General features: G+C 42.5%; 1 protein-coding gene across 5 annotated transcripts in view; it reads right to left on the bottom strand.

Annotated features, from left to right (window-relative positions):
- pou6f2 (POU class 6 homeobox 2) overlaps nucleotides 1-20,179 on the bottom strand; it is an 81,454-nt gene that overhangs the window by 11,086 nt on the left and 50,189 nt on the right. For 4 of the 5 annotated variants that reach the window (XM_030756038.1, XM_030756035.1, XM_030756036.1 and 1 more), the window contains 3 exons: nucleotides 9,873-10,010; nucleotides 2,263-2,472; nucleotides 319-472 (listed from right to left, as the gene is read on the bottom strand). In XM_030756038.1, the coding sequence (XP_030611898.1) occupies nucleotides 319-472; nucleotides 2,263-2,472; nucleotides 9,873-10,010 (502 nt within the window). The remainder of the gene's footprint in view (nucleotides 1-318; nucleotides 473-2,262; nucleotides 2,473-9,872; nucleotides 10,011-20,179) is intronic. The other variant, XM_030756039.1, reaches the window with a different exon arrangement.

The raw sequence follows: 20,179 nt of genomic DNA on the forward strand, positions 1-20,179 counted from the left end.
TTTTACTGCCACACAAATGGCAGAGAAGTGACAAAGTGTTGAGATGTGAACTAACACGCTAAATATTGTTACCTTTATTATTTAAGAAAATAAGAACATGCCTCAACTTGACATAAAAAATGTCTGAGAATGGGAGAAATTTGCAGTGTTATGTGGACTGAAACACCCAGGATAATCACGATCGACGACCTTCCACCTCGACTCTATTGAATCAGAGAAAAATATTTCTGTGGCTACATTCCACTACCTGTGTAATTTTTCTCGTAATAAATGATATTATAAAGAGCTGAGTTTCTCTGAACCGTGTTGGACACTTACTGCTGACCAGCTGCCCCACGCTGAGAGCCGAGGAAGAGGAGGAGGTGGAGGAGGAGGAAGAGGCCTGGTGGAGAGGACTCTGTCTGTGGGGCATGTGGAGCAGGTTGGGCTGAGATGATGCGGGGCCGGTCTGACCCTGCTGAGCCTGAGGCAGCTGGACACAAACACAAGAGAGAGAGAGCTGACACGATACACTGACAGCATGCTTTACTCTCTCTGCACATTGTCTCAATAATTAAAATGTACAGTAATCATGTCATTATGGTGATTGGGCCACAATATCAAATCTAATCAATTAATCAGCAGCTATTAAATTAGCCACTTAGAAGGTGAATATAATTAGATTTACCTTGTACCTGATGATTACTGCCTGCAGTATTTGGACTGACAGAGTAGACTATAGTGCCATTAGGCAGCTCAATAGACTACAGCAGTAGTTTACCACTGTATTTGTTCAGTTCAGGCACTCCACTGTCTCTATGAGCTTTACAATCGCTTCTCTGCAGAAAACAATTAAGATTCTTCTTCCTCTCATCATCGGGATGCTAATAACAGCAGCCTGACTCCGAAATAAAAACGTGGACACAGCAGTTCCCATATCAAACATAATTCATGATTTGCAAGCTACGTGCTCCGATGGAAGAAAACAAACAAAACAACAACAACAATGTATTTTCATGTTTTATGCACATTTGAATTGCTTTTACAAGATCAAGATGATACGTCTCCACTCTTAAAAGCTGTCTCCGCCATAAACTGGGCAGGCTTCTCCTTCTCCTTCTTTGCTATTAATTATTTTCTCTGTGGCATGTGTTTGTTTGGATGGTGGGGGGTGTCAACAGCGATGCACACACTGTCAGGACTGTTGACAGGCTCAGAGAATTATCTAGCTTCACTGGAAATATTCGAGACTGCTGGCTCTGACAACCGTAAATTATGCCCGTGGAACAATGTGTACATGCGGGCTTTGAAGTGGAGACAAAAGCATAAACATTATTACAAATGCATTAATTCATTCAAGAGTATGATCTGCTCTTTCAGGGGAGCCACAATTAGGTGTCCTTCTGCTAAGAATTCACCCATTCTCCACTGTAGAAGCCTTCAATGTGAACTTTTACCCTGTAATTCAGCCCTGACATCATCATTATCAAGTCAATAACTTTTTCACTGTCAGTGTGAATGCATCTGGTGCCGCATGCGTGCACCATATGGATCACGAAAATGGGAGGAGGTGTTTGCTTGAGTGTCTCTACTTACAGTAGTGAGTGTGAGCACAAAAAAATAAAAAAATAAATAAAAACCACACTGCTGTTTTTGTGCCTCCCTTTAAATAAAACAAAATATTTCGTGTTCAGGTCAGAAAGGACAAATCGTAAGGATGGAGGGTGTGACTGAGGAAGGAGAGGAGGAGGAGGAGGGAGTGAAACAGAAAGCAGGTGGAAAACAGAGTGAGGAGCGTTTCAGTTTTAAGTGGGGTGATGAAAAGTGGTGTTTTTTTTTCTTATGTTGGGCTCTGCAGGGGTTTAGCAGTCTCGCTGAGACTAAAGCTGAAAGGTTGGCTGACAAGCGCACACACACACACACACACACACACACACACACACACACACACACACACACACACACGCATGCGCGTGCGCATTGTGAAGAATTGTACCAGAAGCTACAATTTTCCACGTGGAGTGATGCAAATGATGCAAATGAGTGTTGAAGCAGGAAAAATATGAGGTGTTTATCATAAAACAGAGCTGGCTTGGATTTTGTTTTCATGAATAAACAGGCCTCTAGTTTGGCTCCACTAGGTGTTGCTCATTCAACAGTTTTAAAAACAATTCATCACTTGAGGAGCACGAGTTTAAGAATGTAATAAGCTGCTCTGCAAGCTTTCCTCCTTTTTATATGTGTGTGTGAGTGTGTGTGTTTGTACATGAGCATATATGTTACCTGCTGTCCAGGCTTGATTGGTGACAGCGTGATTCCCTGGGTGTTGATGACAGGCAGGATCTGATTGCCGATCACTGTGGCGATGATCTGGCCTTGAGCATTGGTCAGAAGCTGAGGTGTAATTGGCTGTACCTGCAGTGCTGGGTTGCCACCCCCTGATTGGCTGGAGGGCCCTGCAGAGTTGGGCATCAGTGGGATTGTTCCAATTATCTACAAAGGGGGTAGAGAGGAGACAAAATCAGCTGGGTGGTTTTAAAAAGCAGAAAGAGTGGAGAGGGTAAACGCTACTGGAGGTATCAGTCATGATGATATCAGCTGCTGGGAGTCTTCGGGCTTTTTTTTTTTTTTTTTTTGTGATTGCAAATTAAGTTTAAGCTGGTCATATCTGCATGTTTTGAGCACTCTGCTTTTGAGTTGGTCTGTTTGTGATTTGGGGAGAAAAACATGCAGAAGTGTCCACTGATCATCTGTCACTGAGGTGGTTTTACAGCCCTGAGCAAGTGAAGCCAAAGCAGACTGCTGGGAGCGCACTGCAAAGGTCAGCGCTGAATACCTGTGTGTGTGATGGTGCACACCACTGAGTGTATTATCCATCACCAGGCCAAGACCGGGATGATTGTGAGTGTGTATGTGTGTGTGCTTCTGTGTGTGCGTGTTTGTGCTTAAGTGTCTTTGTCTGTCTCTGGTGAGAAGCAGCGAGGCTGCTGAGAGACACAGACCCCCATTTCACCCACACCCACACACACACCCACACACACACACACACACACCAGGGCAGGCAGGAAGAAGTGGAAAGAACAAGTAAGAAAAGAAACAATAAGAGGGAGAGAAGAGGAGCAGCAGAGAGTGAGACAGGACCCTGTGTCTCTAATTCAACTCTCAGGGTCCCAGGGGTACTTCACCCCTCCTCCACCCTCCCTCCATCCCCTGCTCTCCTCTCCTCTGTGGCTGTAATCAGGAAGGGCAGATCAAAGGGGGCGGCAGAGTGTCACTGCAACGTTTTAGCTCTCAGAGCTGCCAGAGTGTGGCCAAGAGTGGCGCTTTAGGGGGGACTTAGCGCCTCTTCACCATGATGAAGGTTAATGTCATCTGGGGACTGGTTCAGGGCAGCTCCTGAGCAGCAGTCGCCCTGGCCCCCCCGCTGGCAGCCCTCCTTCACCAAGCCTCATTACCCCAGAGAGCAGCTCAACATGGATGAGACGCCCATCATTCTAAATTCTGTTATTTGGCAACCGGGCAAAGGGCTACTTTCGCTAAAATTGCACTGTCTTGGACGCTTTCTTTTTATGTTTACATTTCAGTCCAAGCTTCTGCACCTCAGCCCAAAGCAAAGCAAAGGCACAGGGTTTTCTGGATCCCTAGTCTATATTACTACCACTGCTAATATGCTTTAGAGCACAGTCTGCCTCCCCCTCCTCCCTCCCCCTATCTCTTTGACATAATAGGGAGGGATCAGTGAGAGAAAGGTGGGCCGACAATCTGTAATTCATCCCTGCCACGGCTCATTTGCTTACGTTGCTTCGCATTAGGGGAGAGATAATTTATCTCTCTCTCCGCGCTGGCTTTACAAATTCCCTGTAATGCTCTTCTGCCACTTAGCATATTTTATTGCCCTGCCTGACGCTTGTGTCTCCCGAGTCCCACTGATCCCGCTTTGCATGCCACCATAGCAGGGAACTTGTTCCGCTCAATTATTCATCGTCATTGGACTAAGTGGTTGTTCTATAAGCATAATAAAAGAGCAGGCAACTGACAGCTTAGCTCTCGTCCTCGTCCCACTATGCCATCCTTCTCCATCTGCATATCTCAGGCAGATGTTTCATGGCAATGTCACAACTCTCCACTCAGCTGGAAGGGCAGAGATCTCAGAGTAGTGAACTGTCTGAGTGTTAACTTATGGTCAGAAGGGAGGGCTTTGTTGTATAAGCTTATGGGAGGTCCTGAATGAACTAATCCTATTTATTTTTCATTTTTGAGCACCGAACCTCAATTACTTATTTATGACCAAAATTAATCTTTTAGCAGTGAGTGTTGAACAGAACACTTTGGTCAAAGGCCATCTTTTAGCCATAATGCAAAAGACACTTTGTTATATTTTGGCCAAAGTTTCAAATAATGAGGTCAATTCATGCACAAGTGATCTCTAAGAGTCAAAAGTTCAGCCTTCAGACTCCTCTAAACCCTCCGTTTCAGGCAGTTTCTGCTACTTTTGGATCCATATGATGTCACCAGATCTCACTCTGAACAGTATGTACAGAAGCTGTGCATCTTATCTGAATTTGTTCATATTTTGCAAGTAAATTTAGAACAAATGACAAAGGCTAGGCTGTCTTGGAAAAATTAAATACATATCTGTAGACTAAATAATAAGAATTATTATATTTTAATTTTTCATAAGAAGAATAAATAATTGAAAAGCTCTATGCTGTAATGTATGTGTTTCTTTAAATCATCATCATATTATAATGATCATAGTGTGTGCCATTCTTTTAAGGTAAAGTATTTTTTGCCTTTTTGGCCATTTTCATTTATATGTTTACAATTAAAAGCCCCTATTATTGATATCAAAGTGAGGGTTAAAGTGTCTGACCTGTAGCAAGATGTTGCCAGTCGTGCCCTTTCTTCTTTTAGTGACCATGTAAATGTGTAGTTTTAAACACTGCTCAAAATTATATTTAGCAGTAATTTAGTAGTAATTTATAGTCAGATCAATGTTAAAAGAAATATAAGAAAATAAAATAAATGTATAATCATCAGTGTAACTAGCTGATAATGATATGAGCTATACCACATACAGGATGTGTCCGTGGCCATTTCGTCTTATAAGTTACATGTTCCTATTGCATTTCTAATGGTTCCAATGGTTGTTGGTAATTAAATTTGTTACTTCTTAAAATTCTCAAATGTGACTGTATCAAATTCGATGCAGGGGAAAAACTGTGGGTTAGGGCAGGTTTTTGGTAGAATATTCTAAAAGACAATCATTTCACTACTAGGTTTCACCACTGCTGTTAATAATAATAATAACAACAACAATTGTTTCTGGCAATTCATACAGTACGGTATGTAATAATGATCGCAGATCTGTTTTTAATGCTTAGTATAGTAAAACTACATTCATTGCTAGATGCCATTATTTATAGTCTAATTTCTTAGGATGCTCCCTCCTGTGGATGTTTTTGCTGTTAAGTGTAGTGAGTTTCTCATCTCGCACTGACAGATAAGGTGCTCCTTGTCCTCTGATGTTTCTTTAGTTTTCTTCTGGTCTGTTGCTCTTTTTATTGCACATGAAATTTGATGCACCTTTTCTGGCTTCCCCCTCAGACACAATTGTTTCAGTTTCTTCAGCTGAATGTTCTGCTGCTTTTTTGTCTCAGTGGTGCAGGCTTTTTTCTTAAAACAACTTCCCTTCACTTTTTCCATATAAATGTGGGCATGGCAGTATGCAGACTGCAGCTAGCGAATGTAGGCACGGTGATGTGAGCAAAACTGGGTGGTGCACACTTTTCACAAAATCCAACTGTAAAATTTTCAGTGCAAAAATATATTTCTACATGCAGTATTACTGAATTAGGCACAGTGAGAACTACGAATATGGTCATCTTATGTCCGGCAGTGAGCACAGAAGCTCCACCTACCTGCACTTCAAACCTTCTGTTTGTAAGGGGCAGCCAATCAGATGAAATAACGATTATTTTGAACTTCAAAGTAGCTCCAGTGCAGTCCAAGTATAACAATATGAAGCTAATTTTAATTTGACAAACTAATTGATCTAATTAACAACAATCTTAAACTGTTGTGGTTGATAAATAAAATATATTTGATCATTAGCATTAGCAATTCCTAAAGTTCTAATGATAATGTATTTATAGATGAAGCTGCTCTTCATATGTAAGCGTGTGTACTTCCAAACCTGCAGTCCTCTAAAAGAAACAGCAGGGAATTCTCTTACTCTACAGCTAGTCTGAATTTGATGGAAAAATAAAATCATTTCCTTTTTTAAAATGCCCAGCTGTGGGTTTCTTTCATCAGACAACCATTTCACAAATAAGCAGCCTTCAAGACCTCCTCTCATTCATTGCTAAGTCCCTCTCCTCACATATCTCTCTATTTCTTTGCCTTTATTTGGCTTCCCGTGTTTGCTTCCCTTTCCAGTTCGCAGAAGGACATGTGAGAAACGTGCCTCTATCCACCCAGCAGAACTCATTAAGATTATGCTGCTCTTGTTTCCACAGAAATGTCATCTCATCTCTCCAGCCAGGGCAATCTGTGTCTTTAGCCATGGTGGCCAGGCAATATCTCTGCCCATTTTCTCTCCACCACTGTTCATGCAGTGAATTGAGACTCAGGAAGGAAAATGTTTAGGAAGTTTGGACTTGTGTCAACATACAAGTCCAGAGAAAGCTAACAGTCAAAGCAAATTAAAGCCTCAAACAGTAGACTAATAATGGTGCACTGGACAGAAGAGATTTTCTATTTTCGGTCTGTAACTATATTTTATAGAAACACAGTAAGCCTTTAATTTTCTCACATACACAACAAGATGCACATACAATTGAATGATACTGGAGATAGTTGTTTAATTTGCAGGACTGCCAGAAGTATTCACTCACCCATCCATATCACTGAGTTCAGGTGTTCCAATCACTTCCATGGCCACAGGTGTATAAACCAAGCACCTAGGCATGCAGACTGCTTCTACAAACATTTGTGAAAGAATGGGTCGCTCTCAGGAGCTCAGTGAATTCCAGCATAGTACCATGATAGGATGCCACCTGTGCAACAAGTCCAGACGTGAATTTTCCTCATTACCAGATAGTCTATAGTCAACTGTTAGTGGTATTATAACACAATGGAAGCAACTGGGAACGACAGCAACTCAGCCACAAAGTGGCGGACCACATAAAATCATAGAACAGGTCAGCAGATGCTGAGGTGGATAGTGCACAGAGGTCTCCAACTTTCTGCAGAGTCAATCGTTACAGACCTCCAAACTTCATATGGCCTTCAGATTAGCTCAAGAACAGTGCGTAGAGAGTTTCATGAATGGGTTTTCCATAGGCGAGCAGATGCATCCAAGCCTTACATCACGAAGTGCAATGCAAAGTTTTGGATGCAGTGGTGTAAAGCACACCACCATTGGACTTTAGAACAGTGGAGACGTGTTCTCTGGATTGATGGATCACGCTTCTCTGTTTGGCAATCTGATGGATGAGTCTGGGTTTGATGGTTGCCAGGAGAACAGTACTTGTCTGACTGCATTTTGCCAAGTGTAAAGTTTGGTGGTGGAGGGATTATGGTGTGGGGTTGTTTTTCAGGAGTTGGGCTTGGCCCCTTAGTTCCAGTAAAAGGAACTCTTAATGATTCAGCATACTGAGACATTTTAGACAATTTCATGCTCCCAACTTTGTGGGAACAGTTTGGGGACAGCCCCTTCCTGTTCCAACATGACTGAACAACAGTGCACAAAGTAAGGTCCATAAAGACATGGATGAGTGATTTTGGTGTAGAAAAACTTGACTGGCTTCTGCAGAGTTCTCTCCTCAGAACAGTTAGAACATCTTTGGGATGAATTACAGCAGAGACTGTGAGTCAGGCCTTCTCATCCAACATCAGTGTGTGACCTCACAAAGGCGCTTCTGGAAGAATGGTCAAAAATTCCCATAAACACACTGTGGGTGGGCCAACAACATATTAAACTGTATGGATTAAGAGAGCTCATGTTATTTCATCTGCTTTAACTTGCTGGGCTGCTGGGAGAGAATAAGAGGGAGCATGTTCATGCACAAAGCCAAGGAACCTGTGTTACCCATACCAGGACTGTTTTAGAGGTTTAAGTCAGGAAATGTCCTCCAGTACTCAGTGCAGTTTTAACTGCATTTTAAAACAGCAAGAAAAGTGGGAATTTGCAATGAAGAGAAGAAGTTCACAAAACGTCCAGAGATTTGTAAAGAAACAAATAATAATAATAAAAAAGATCTCCGGAGTGACAGTGACTTAATAATTGTAGCTTTTATCCACAGCCTTAATCACTGTTGTAGAGGTAGTGAGGATAAAAGAGCCACATTGATTCCCCTTGGAGAATAAAAAACCTTGGACCAACATAATTAAGATTTAAAAACATACTGAACTCCAAATGTCCACCAGGTCTGACACTTCTCAAGGTTCCCAGTGTTTGCTTATGAAAAGGTCTTCTGACAGAGCTATGAATGGAATTAAGAGACTGAAGAGCATATACCATGTTTTAAGTTCAAGGAAAGATAACTTTTTACTCATGTAGTACAGCGATGACAAAGACTGTTCCTTTCCTTGCAACTCCTATTGCTTTGCAGCAGCAAACGACTGGAACACTTTACAAAGCACCCTCAATGCTAACTCACCTATTCTTCTTCTAACTCCTGCTTTTTTTAACCAGTTGTCATGATTTCCATGTTTTCTCCATGTTAATCTGGGATTTTTATTTTTGGTATGTTTATATGTTTATGTTTTTTTGTATCTATGTGTCGTGGACCTGATTCTATCGGGGCCTCTTGGCCAGGTCATGTTTGTAAATGAAAATTGGTTCTCAAACATTTTACCTGGTAAAATAAAGTTTTTTTAAAAAAAAATCAATTAAACACTTCTCTTAAACATAAAAGTGGTTCTCTAGTAAAGACAAACTAAGACACTTGTGTGTGTTTGTTGAACCTCCAGCCTTGTTTGAGGTATGCATTAGCCTGTATAATATCTTCTGTGTTTGGGGGGAAGGAGGAGCAGGACCTTCTGATAGGGCAGTGCATGTTTCAGAGCCCTCCGTCTGAATAATGCTGTGGAATAATGAGGTGGGAAGCAAAGGATGTAGCCTAAGGCTTTGACCGTCTCTGTGACCTGATTATGTCAGGGAGTGTCAGCCACCAAGACACTACAAAAGCACAGAGCATCCCGTCAAGTCCATATCAACAGTGATCTGTTCCCAGCGCTTCAGGCACCTTGTGAGCCAGGGAAGTCCATACTGTCTCATTAGCAACATTTAGCATCAAGGGTTCGGACACACTTTACTATATGCAATGATGCACGGTCGAACTGGTGGCTCTGAAATGTTCTAGCATGTGTTTTTCATACTAAGAAATGTCTCCTAATACTTCAGCATCACCATACAGTGCAAGTGTTGAAAGATGAAACCGGGGTTAAGGTAAATAACACAAAGTGGCACGAAAGGGCACATGGTCCATACAATCTTCCTTTAATATGTGCAGTGTGCACCTGAGATAAGATGATTCATTAGATAAGGCCCTGCAATGACAAGCATCATCGTTCAAGCCTCTGGCTACTGATGGAACAATTCTGCAGCCACCCTGTAAATATGACAAGGTCAGCGTTTTACCGTGCGTGAGGAAGGGCTTTGTTTATCCCCAAAATACTTAATATATTGTGGGGTGGCTACTGGATTGTAGACGACTTCAAGACAACATTAGAAATCCATGTGGAAAGATCAGAAAGACCATACAGATGGTTTATTCTGAGCTGCACATTCATACATGATAGATGAACTCTTAACATCTTGTAGAGCTCTCTGTATTTTTTTTTTTTCATCTTTCTATTTAAGTACTCAGTCAGCTTGTTGCACTCACCTGTCCTTGTGCGTTGGTGACCAGTTGCCCGGTGGCCCCCTGCAGGTTTGACAGGGTGTTGCCAAACACCTGTGAGCTGGCGATGGATCCCATGGCTGCTGCTGCTGCTACCGCCGCCTGGCTGGCCAGAGGATTCATCTGGAGAGGGCAAAGTTGTCATTTGTCAGATGTGCATCTTCTGATGCCACCAGTGCAGATGTTTACAGCACAATACAGATTCCTACAGATGCGGGCGCACAGGCTTCACACTTTTGTTTATTGTTTGCAGGGCCAGAATAGGCTAACTGCAGTGCGGTCTGAACAGTCCAGCAGTGAGGGCTATGCAGTCCATCATCTAGTTCCCAGAGGTCTGTGCTCCTGGACCCAGTGGGGAAGCTAGAGGGTAGGGTGGAGCAGTGAAAACAGGAGGGTGGCTGTGAATAAGTGGCCATTTTACCACTCTAAGTGCTTTCTCTGGCCTCCGGGGCTCCCCATGGGCCGAGCTGAGTATTTCCACCCGCAGCAATGACCCAACAGCTTCCCGCTCTCACAATAGAGCCAGGCAGCGTGGCCATGCATCACTGTATCGTAAAAACGCTTCAATATGCTTCGACTTAGAAATCCTCTAACACACTGTTACAGTTGAAGCAGAGGAGGGTTAAAATGACCATCTTTACCCTCGCTGTAATGGACTCATCTGGTCTGGCCTGTGGTTGTGAAAAGAGGCTCCTTGCATCAGGGAGAGGTTGTAGAGCTCTGCCACATTGCTGAGATTACCCATATAAATCAAGCTAACCACTTATTAGGGGGCTGAAAATGCACTGCTGATTTGGTTGTAGTGCAGCAGAGCAAAGTCTTATTAGGTTGAGTAAGTAGATCAAAGACCAAGAAGAGATAGGAGACCTCCCAATTACTCAACAGAATAGAGAAATAATAGAAACATTGCTTAAGAATCAGGCTGCCTGCTCCATGCTCCTAATGCTGGCTGGGTACATGTTTAAATTAAAAGCAGAGTTTATTTACAGGATTTAAAATACAGTGTGCTGCAACAAAAAAAGTCTCCTCTGAAGCATCAACTTTTCTACACTTTCTCTGCGGTGTATTCAGCTTTGTTCATCTGACATCACTCAGTCGACATTCATCTTTTACCTTACCCCACCACCATATATATATTATTACACTTTTCGAAATCAAATGATGAAAAAATGCCACAGAGCGATCGATACTTTTTCATTGACAGTAAAGGTTAAGCACATTAAGAATGACACTGCATTTGTCTTATGAAATCATATTTCATGTTGGTGGCCTCAAATTGGCCGTGATTGATATTGCCTCCTCTCGTCTGAAAGTCATCCAGTTTTTCCTCGATAATCGCAAGATTGTCTTTTATGTGTCCAGCAGTTGTCCTTTGAACATCTCAACATCTAAAATGCTGAAAAACTGAATGTCTACTTTTAGCTGTATATATGTAGTATAGGAGAACATGATTTAAACTGGAATAAAGACTAACATAAGCAGCAAAATTACAGCAGATGTACTACAGGCAGCCTTATCTCAAGTTTCCAATGTTACTACATTAAAGAGCATCACTGTACAGATTTATTAAACAAAGAAGCAACAATGGGAGATGGGTGTACTTATCATACGATAGCCAGTATTTCTTAAAATATGTCATTTTTAGTATGTTTGAATCCTGATTATGTCCCCATTAGAAGATAAAAGAACAAGGGAGCAAGACTTGTATTTTCTCTAAAAGATACATTTGCTTTTACCAAACTGTCTTTTGACCCAAATTCTTGCTAAATAGTGATAAATTATAATTCAAATTTCATGTGCAGATTAACAATCCCAAAGAGCTGGAAGAGTGTGGCAGTAAAGCACAGTCATTTCATAAGAAGAGCAATTATAAATAACAGGAAAATGCAGTTTTCTGTCAAATAAAGTAACACAGACTCATTGCCTTTACTGCATGCAGACTGATTGTGCTTAGGTGCAAAGTAGCCCCCGAGAGGCTCCTATATATATATAAAAAACTTGATTTATAATGGTGACTATACTCGTATGTACTGATAAATGATATATCCTGATAAAAGTTTAAGTGGTTATACACAGGGTTTTTTTTCTCTTCTATGTGCAAAAAAACTTTGGCTCTCACTAAGCAGGTTTTGGCCTTCCAGATGCAAGTTTTAACTGGGGTTAATTTACTCAAGCTTATCCTCCTGAGCTGCGAGCTCTTATTCGGGGTGCATTTATAATTTCTACAAGCTATTTGGGATTAGTTGGACCTTATAAATATAAAAACTGAGCATCATCTTTAAATACAAAGCAAGTATGTCTTCATATGGGGACAATGGGTTTATTTTACAGCATAACACAGTCCAGTCACCATTGTTTAACAAATTAAAAAACACTTTTTTGACTAGAGGGAAGTATAAGGTGAAGAAAAGCCTAAAAGTATTGTCCCCATATGAGGATGAAGAGTCTCGGGAGGATAAAAAACTACTTTATTCATCAAATGGCCAAAAAATAACAGGAAAATACTACTTAAGTAAGGTAAGACAGACTCCCTGCCTTAATTATGTAGGTACCAATTATGTCTTATACTTTTAGCTTTTATTACCATCATCATACAGAAGCAAAATTTATAGAGATGTTTGCAATTGTGATTTTATCATATTGTAAAAAAATAACAACAGTAATGTTTTCCTGGAACACGGATAAAGAGGAGTCATCGTCACTGACTTTGTAGACATTCAAAGGCAAATGTGAACTCATGATTGTTGTGGAAAAACTTTGAGAATCAGTTGAAAATGTTTCTGAAAAGGCAGTGACACATGAAAGCTGAAACAGCTCCTCATCCTCCTCCTCCAGCATGCAGCTCCCAGTAGTGCTTTCTTGGCTTTCAAAAAAATTTTTTTTTCAAAAACAAAACAAAAAATAATCAAGATCACAGGGCATGATATATTTGACCAGCATCGCCTGACTATAAAATCTTTCACACAAACACACACACAAAGCAGCATAATAATGGACATTACCATCAACTATAAAGCTTAAAAACTACTAATCCCCAAAAAAAGAACAGCATGAGGCAATTTGTAGTGAGCGGGATATTGATAGCCAGAAAATGACAGGCAGATAATTTCCTCCCCTTGTCTACCTGAAGAAGAAATAAAAGCCGCTCCAGCCACTGTGGTAGCTCAGGTGAGACAGGCTGTGAATGTAAAATGCTGACTTGAGAGTTCTTTAAGCCATGTGGGTGAAAACACAGCACTGAGGGGTGTTGTGATTGTGAATGGGGACACAGAGAAAAGCCAACACGGTCAGTTAAACAGAGTTAAACAGAGGCTACAGATCAACACACAGATAATGTGATCTGCTCAGGCAAGCACACCCAGAGTCTGCCTGAAAATCTGCTGCGCTCTGTGTCATTGTGTGAGTGATAGGTTGTTGGAGAAGCTTTCAGATTTATCTCAAATATTATCATTGAGCCTCATTCGATGATAGCCCTTTCAGATGCTATGTTATTCGGGTAAATCTAGGTGAAAAGAGAGCAGGCTTTATTGCTGCATCTCTGGCACTGGGTAATGTGGATAGCAGTTGGAAGGAGAGCAAGGAATGAGGAGAGGCGAGGCTGTGTTCAACACCTAAACAGGTGATTTTCCGCCACGGTGACTCCTCTCAACACCTCGGCGGGAGGCACAAAATGACAGAGCTGGCCTAGCATTTGTACTGATTGCATGTGTTGGAAGAGATAAACAGTGATCATCCAGTTTGTAGAGCCTGCATGTTAACCATTGTGTTTTATTCTTTTCATTCGCTATGAAAAGGGCGTCAGAGGATTTTTGGCAGCACGGGCCACTCTGCTATAACACAAATGTTAAAATGAACTCATGTCAGTGTGTTTATTAAAAGAAAGTTAGCAATTTTAGAATAAATTTCAAGCCAGCAATTTCAAAGCCTCCATTATATCATGTGACAACATTCTGCCACCTTTAGCTCCCTCCGACTGCATCGCTCTCTTGGTTTAATATAGGCAAACTTGCAAGGATACATGTGGATAAACACACACAAAATAAATGTCTCTGGCAGGGGGAAAAAAAAAGATGGCAAATTGTTAAAAATGCATCTTTTTTTTTTTTCTGCACGGTATGAAGGGGAGAGTCTTTAAACTCCGCCAGGCTCTCCATCGCCTTGTTTGACCATGAGGGTCACCTGGTGCAGCAACCCGTGTAATCTCAGGAATAGAGGGAAAAATAGTGTCCCCGCAAACCGTGGAGAGACCCCTGGAAACTAAAATCGTCTGACACGAACCAACTGGAGTTTATTCTTGGTTTTTGCTCTTTTCATGTGGCCGTTTTAAACTTAATTGCTTTTTTTTTTTCCTGGGACTGCACTAGACAAAAAAGAGCAAAGATAAATGGACAAGTGGTGGAGGTGCAAGCAGGGGGGGTAGATTTGTCTACGCTTGGGATTGGGATTTGTGTAAAACTTATTTTCTGCTCATATGTGAGTCAAGAAAAGAATCAAACATTTATTTAACCAAGCATGGAAATTTCAAAGAGAATATAAGAAGTGACCTGATACCGACAGCAAAGGCATATAAACTTTTACAGGTAGAAACGAGCATCTACAAAAATATCGGAAAGTTTTAACCGCAAACATCCAGCCACAGCTGCATCAAAGTGGACCCAGCAGGGTAAATTAACAGTCAATACCACTATTGTTTCTGTATGAGAAGAATGTCCTTTATCTGGAACAACATGGAAGCTTCCCTCGCTCGTCCCGGTCCCACATCTCTGTCTCCTCCCTGCTCTTTTCCCACTCCGGAGTGAATGTAATCAGCTGTGACATGAGAAAACACGTTCTGTGTCTGTCAGGACTCTGCAAGTCTTCCGCTGACAGTCCTCTCCTGACTCTTCTCCTCCTCCTTCCCCCCAAAAAAAGCCTCTCCCCCCACCTCCCTGTCTCCCCTTCCTCACATCCGCTGTGCTTATGAACATCAAAATGCCATTAGGCCCTCCAAAACACCTCTAGTCCCTTGGTTGGCGGGGCCTCGCACCGTGGTCGTGCACTCTGAGCCCTCCCAGCTCCAAATATTGCTCACCACTGGGCCTCAGCTCCAGCCGTTGTGAAAAATAAACCCCAAAAAGAGCTATTCTTGAGGAAAAATATTGGAACGTGAAAGACAGATAGAACAACTGGGGCAGATAACACCCGGCAAAATACAATAACGCTGCATCCGGTGACAGTCGGGCATTGTAATTGCTTAAGGCAGCGTAGGGATGGTGGTGGCAGCGGGTGTGGACGTGGAGGTGGCTGAGGTGGCACGGCGGGTGCTAATGGAGTGATGTCATATGAAACACCAGAATGACAGCTAGTTAACTGAGGCGGCTTGGCTGATCAAATAAAATGCATTAACTCCAGGAAATGGATATCGCGGGCAGTCTTAGAAATGGCCATATCTAATGAGGCGAAATGCAAATGAGGGAGGAAAAGAGTCGTGAAAACGTTTAAACTAACTATAAAGGGATGATGGAGTGTCGGACAGTGGCCGTCAATCTCCCTACTCATTACCTTCATGTGAAATTAACAGCAGCTTTAATCATTACATAAAATCTGCTCCAGCCCATTTGTTGATAATTGTGAGGCACAGCGGTTCAGAGTGGGTTCCTTGTCATCAATCACAGCAGCAGTATATTTCCACTGGTTAGGGGACACACCGAGAGTAAAAATATAAGTTATACTACAATCCTCTTACACTATTTCTCTTCCCGGGGAATGATCTATAATATTTAGCTGTTTCCAGATGTATTAAATTTGAAACTACTTGGTGATTAAGTATCTACCGGAAAGTGCTGACCATTTCAGCTCATGATGTGACATATTTGGTGCAGTTATTTCTGTACCATACCAGCGCTGGGTTGGAAATCACAGCGGCAACCAGTGTTGCAGGAAAATATACTGCTGCTCCGGCTATGATTTTAAAGTGGGTACCTGGCCATGAGAGAAAATGAAAAATCAAATCATTAGGAGATCAGACTGTGGAGAATCAACAAAGACTCTTCTCAGCCTTTTAGATGACCATTACCTCAAATATTCAATGTTTAATAAACCATATTTCTTGATTCTTGCGTTTTATCTCTACTGGACTGATTACATCCAGCTGCTTTTCGTTTAGGTGGAAATGGCATCTCTTTTCACTCTGCTGTTGTTTGACATATAAATATAGCATTTGAATGACTTTAATATCTTCCTAATCAATGTCCAGTGATCTTTTGATGTCCTCAATTCAATATAGGAAGGGTCATCCATGCCGCAGCTTTATAAACACAATAAAGGTAAATGATTACTCTCCACTGTGGTGTCCAAAAATACGGCCAGTAATGAAGAGAAATGGAGGAGTTTGAGGAGGAGGCCTGTCATGTGTCATTGGCCAACTCTAAGCCCTAAGATTAATCACGAGAGAGGGGCTCTGTGGCTAAGATGTGGTCACCCTTGATCAATAAATCCACCACCCTCCCTCCCCTCCTTCCATGTCTCCTTTGCTGCCTCGCTTCTTTTCTTTGTCCACCCCCCACCCCCCCAAAAGAAAGAAAAAAGAAAAAGAAACACAGAGTTGTTGGCACGAGCTAAATCAGCATAAGTGGAGAAATGAATTGATGAAATGTGCAGCCGTATTTGTATTGATTACCTCAGTTTCAACTTCAAAGGCTTCCCCCCTCTGAGGAGTTGACTTAAGGAAGTGCACTCTTCTTGGATTCTAGTTGAGTCTATTTACAAAACCCATCAATTGTACATTCTCGCTAATAATGAAAAAGGGCAGAGAGGAGAAAAAAAAAAAGAAATGTAAAAAGCTCCTTATAGAGTACAGGTACAGATCAGAGGAATTTAAATCCACACAGCCCACTACATACATTACATTGTAAAAACATATACCAAAAATCCAGCTTCAGCTGGACCGAAAACACCGCAGAGAAGAATTTCTGATAATATTCTGCAGAGACCACAAATGGGACTTTTGACTTGGTCTATGAGGAGGGTATAATGCAATAACATTGCATTAAAAGGGCCTTTTTACAGCGTAGCAGAGCTGCGCAGCTGTATTCCTTGTGTGAGCCCGGTGCTCTGTTTGCGGTCACTAATGGGCATCAGAAATTACAGGCAGTGGAATCGCGCCCCGCGGGGGGACTGGCCTCCTCAGCGGAGCGGAGCACTTAGACGGTGTCTGGGAGGCTGCTGGAGGAGAAAGGGGGGAACTCAATGTCACAGCCCTGCCTCATAATTAAAGAAACCCTATTCCTTTTCCACTGTTAGGTGAGCCCTTGCTTGGTACTCCATCTGAGGGCTCCCCTGTGGGCGTCTAATGCGTGTTGCCCCCAGTGTGCATGTGGGCTGATCAGGGAGCTGTGCCTTTCTGCTGGGTGTCTGAGCTGCGAGCCCTCTGCCCACCTTGAGAGTAATGGGGCCAGGCTTAGAAGGATTGCAGATTTCAAAAAAAGCGAAGGAAATATCAACTTGGCGAGCTCCGAAAACGCAACAAAACCAGAAAAGCCAAAAAGTAAGTGCAAGGTGCAATGTAGGTACAATTTTAAAAGTGAAAGTGCCCTCACAGTTTTCCAGAGGATCCTTGTGAAATATGATAAATTTAACTTTCGCCTTATTTAGAAATTCAAGCCTCATCGTCGGTCCTTAAGTCTCTAGATTTTCTCCCTGCCTAATCCCTCATTTGAAGTAAATAAAAGTAGTAGAGCTGTCATGGTCAGGTTGTTTTCCTCATCTAGCTCCCATGCTTTATAATTATTCATATGAAATGTGGTGCTGTTGATGGGCAACAGTCTTATTTTCTGCTTCAGTCAACAGTGCACATTTGTATTTTTAAATTGTGGAGCGCTTGTTATGTAAGGCAATTTTCTGCCTTCTTAAGAGCCGGATCTCCTGTGCATTAATAAGAGGCTAGGCTGAGCTGCTGGAGAGCTGAGGGCCCGTTCATGCTCTAAAACCGCACAGCAACCAGCAGGCATTTAAACAGACAGCCTGCCACCATATACCATGTGTATATATTTGAAAGTTTTATTTGAAATCTGGGGATTTAAAGCAGGTGTTATTGTGGATAATGTCAGGACATGAGAATACATCAAAGCTTAGATTATTTGCAGTAAAAGTAAAGAACCCCCAATTTTTATTCTCACATATAAATATTTATTCAATGATCTTTTAAATTATACTCTCTTTTGATTTTATCTTCTTCCCCAACCGGGCAAGAAAACACACTCAAAACACAGTTTACTGCAAGAAATACGCTAAAAGAAAATAAAACCTGTGTTTTTAACCCACAGCCTCCAATTTTAATTGTTTAATTTAAGACTGATGATAAACTCCTCCCTGTTAACTTAAATGCTCCCCGTTTCATCGACAAGCCGCAGCGAGTGCCAATGGGCCCACATTTGAGCATGTCATTTTAATTTTGATTTAATGTCCCACAGAATGATGGTGCCCCGCTTCGCTAAATTCAATGAACATGGAGCTGATCTGGAAAATCAATTAATCGATGTGCAAGGCTCATTTAATACACATGTTAATATAATGGCAGAAACACCCACCGCCCATAAAAAAAGGGAGACATTTGGAGCAAATTGGACAGTGGTGATTTTAACAGTGGTTGACATAAGTAAAAGTGCACTGCAGCGGAAAACAGTGACATGAGTGTCTGAAGGGGCCTCAGCTGGAGACAAAAGCAGCAGAGATGGGCCCGAGATTTGAGGAGGATGGTGGAGTGAGCAGGAAGGGGGAGCAAAAGGAGGAGGAGGAGGAATGGGAAGATGGCAAGGAGGTGAGGAAAGATGGAGAGTGCAGACAGCCAGGCCTCTGAAAGGCCGTTGTGGTTGGCAGCGGCTGACCTTGGTGACGATGGGTTTTCACCAGAGGCTTCTAATGAAGGCTGATTGCCAGGGAATAGTGAGGGAGCCAAAGGGGTGGAGAGGAGAGTGTGCAGGGGGGAGTGAGGAGAGGGAGAGAGAGAGAGAGAGAGAGAGAGAGGGAGAGAGAGAAAAGGATTGAGGAGAGACTCAGGTAATTGCAGCACTTGTGGGTTGAGGCCCTGCAGTCCTGTGATGTCGGGGTGCAGTGGGGAAGAAGAGAGATGTCTGTGGACGCTTTGGTGGTAAATTGTGGAGCACAGGGATAGGAGGCAGGCCCCTAGGCTGTAATTACCCCTATGAGTGTGTGGATGGAGAGTGGACAGGCCCAGTGTGGGGCTCTGACAGCGATCAAGGAGACGACTACGAAGGGGAGAGAGACAGACGGCGGGAGTCTGACGGAGGAGGAAGACAGGACGCCTCCACCTCCGCCAGGCCCCCCAAAAACCAGCCAGCCAGACACTGGACCAAGGTCAGAAGCTATTAGTGAACACACAACATGCTGGTGACAAGACAGCCATGACAAGAACAGCAGTGCTGGAGAGGGTGCAGTTTTGGATGGAGAAAGACATAATGTAGAAGGGAAAAAAGGGCAATAAAAAGCAACTAATTAGATTAGAGGCACAAAAAGAAGGATGCTGGGCCTCCGCTGGATGGCGCAGCAGGGTCAGGAGGGTCTGGGCAGACAAACTGGAATAAGACATTTGATAGGCTGGCCTAAGCTTCCCGCTGCCACGGATCAGTATGTACTGCCTCTCCTTTCCCCTGCCTGGGCTGATGTAACTCACTGGAGTGGCAAATTACACCAGACCTACAGCTGTAGCCCGACATTATGATTAATTTGATCAGTAATTTCTCCTGTTTTTCATTTTAATCGCCGCGACCATTCTGCTGTGGCAGGTCTTTCAGATCTAATTAAGATCAATTCCGGTGTAACAGACTTGGCGCGCCTTTACCCCGTCAAATCCCTGAGCTCTCCGGGCGTGGAGAAAACCCGCAGCTCTAATCAATCAACTTCCAGCAAAATCCAGCGGGCTCCCACAATCAGCCCATTAACGCACTTAAGCAAATTTCATAATCTTCCTCTGTCTATTTGTCATCACTGTGGTGGCTATTTCAGGCAGCTCCAGGCCGCCTGTGACTGTACTCTGCATGTCGGGAGGGCAGAGAGTGTGGTGCGAAAGGTGTAGAAAGGTAAATTCTCCTCCATTTAACCAAATTAGCTTCAGTAATATAAGTTAAAACACTGACTCAAGGGGATACAGTGTGCCGTGGTGCGATTTGTAGTCTATATGCGAGTATTAATGAGCTAATTAATGAAATTTGACTCACAAATTAAAAACACCCAAACCCAAAAAAAAAAAAAAACACTAGGGATGTAATGAAGGCTTAGGATTTCTCCTCTATGAG

The sequence above is a fragment of the Archocentrus centrarchus genome, chromosome 20, assembly GCF_007364275.1.
Source record: "Archocentrus centrarchus isolate MPI-CPG fArcCen1 chromosome 20, fArcCen1, whole genome shotgun sequence".
Lineage (NCBI taxonomy): Eukaryota > Metazoa > Chordata > Actinopteri > Cichliformes > Cichlidae > Archocentrus > Archocentrus centrarchus.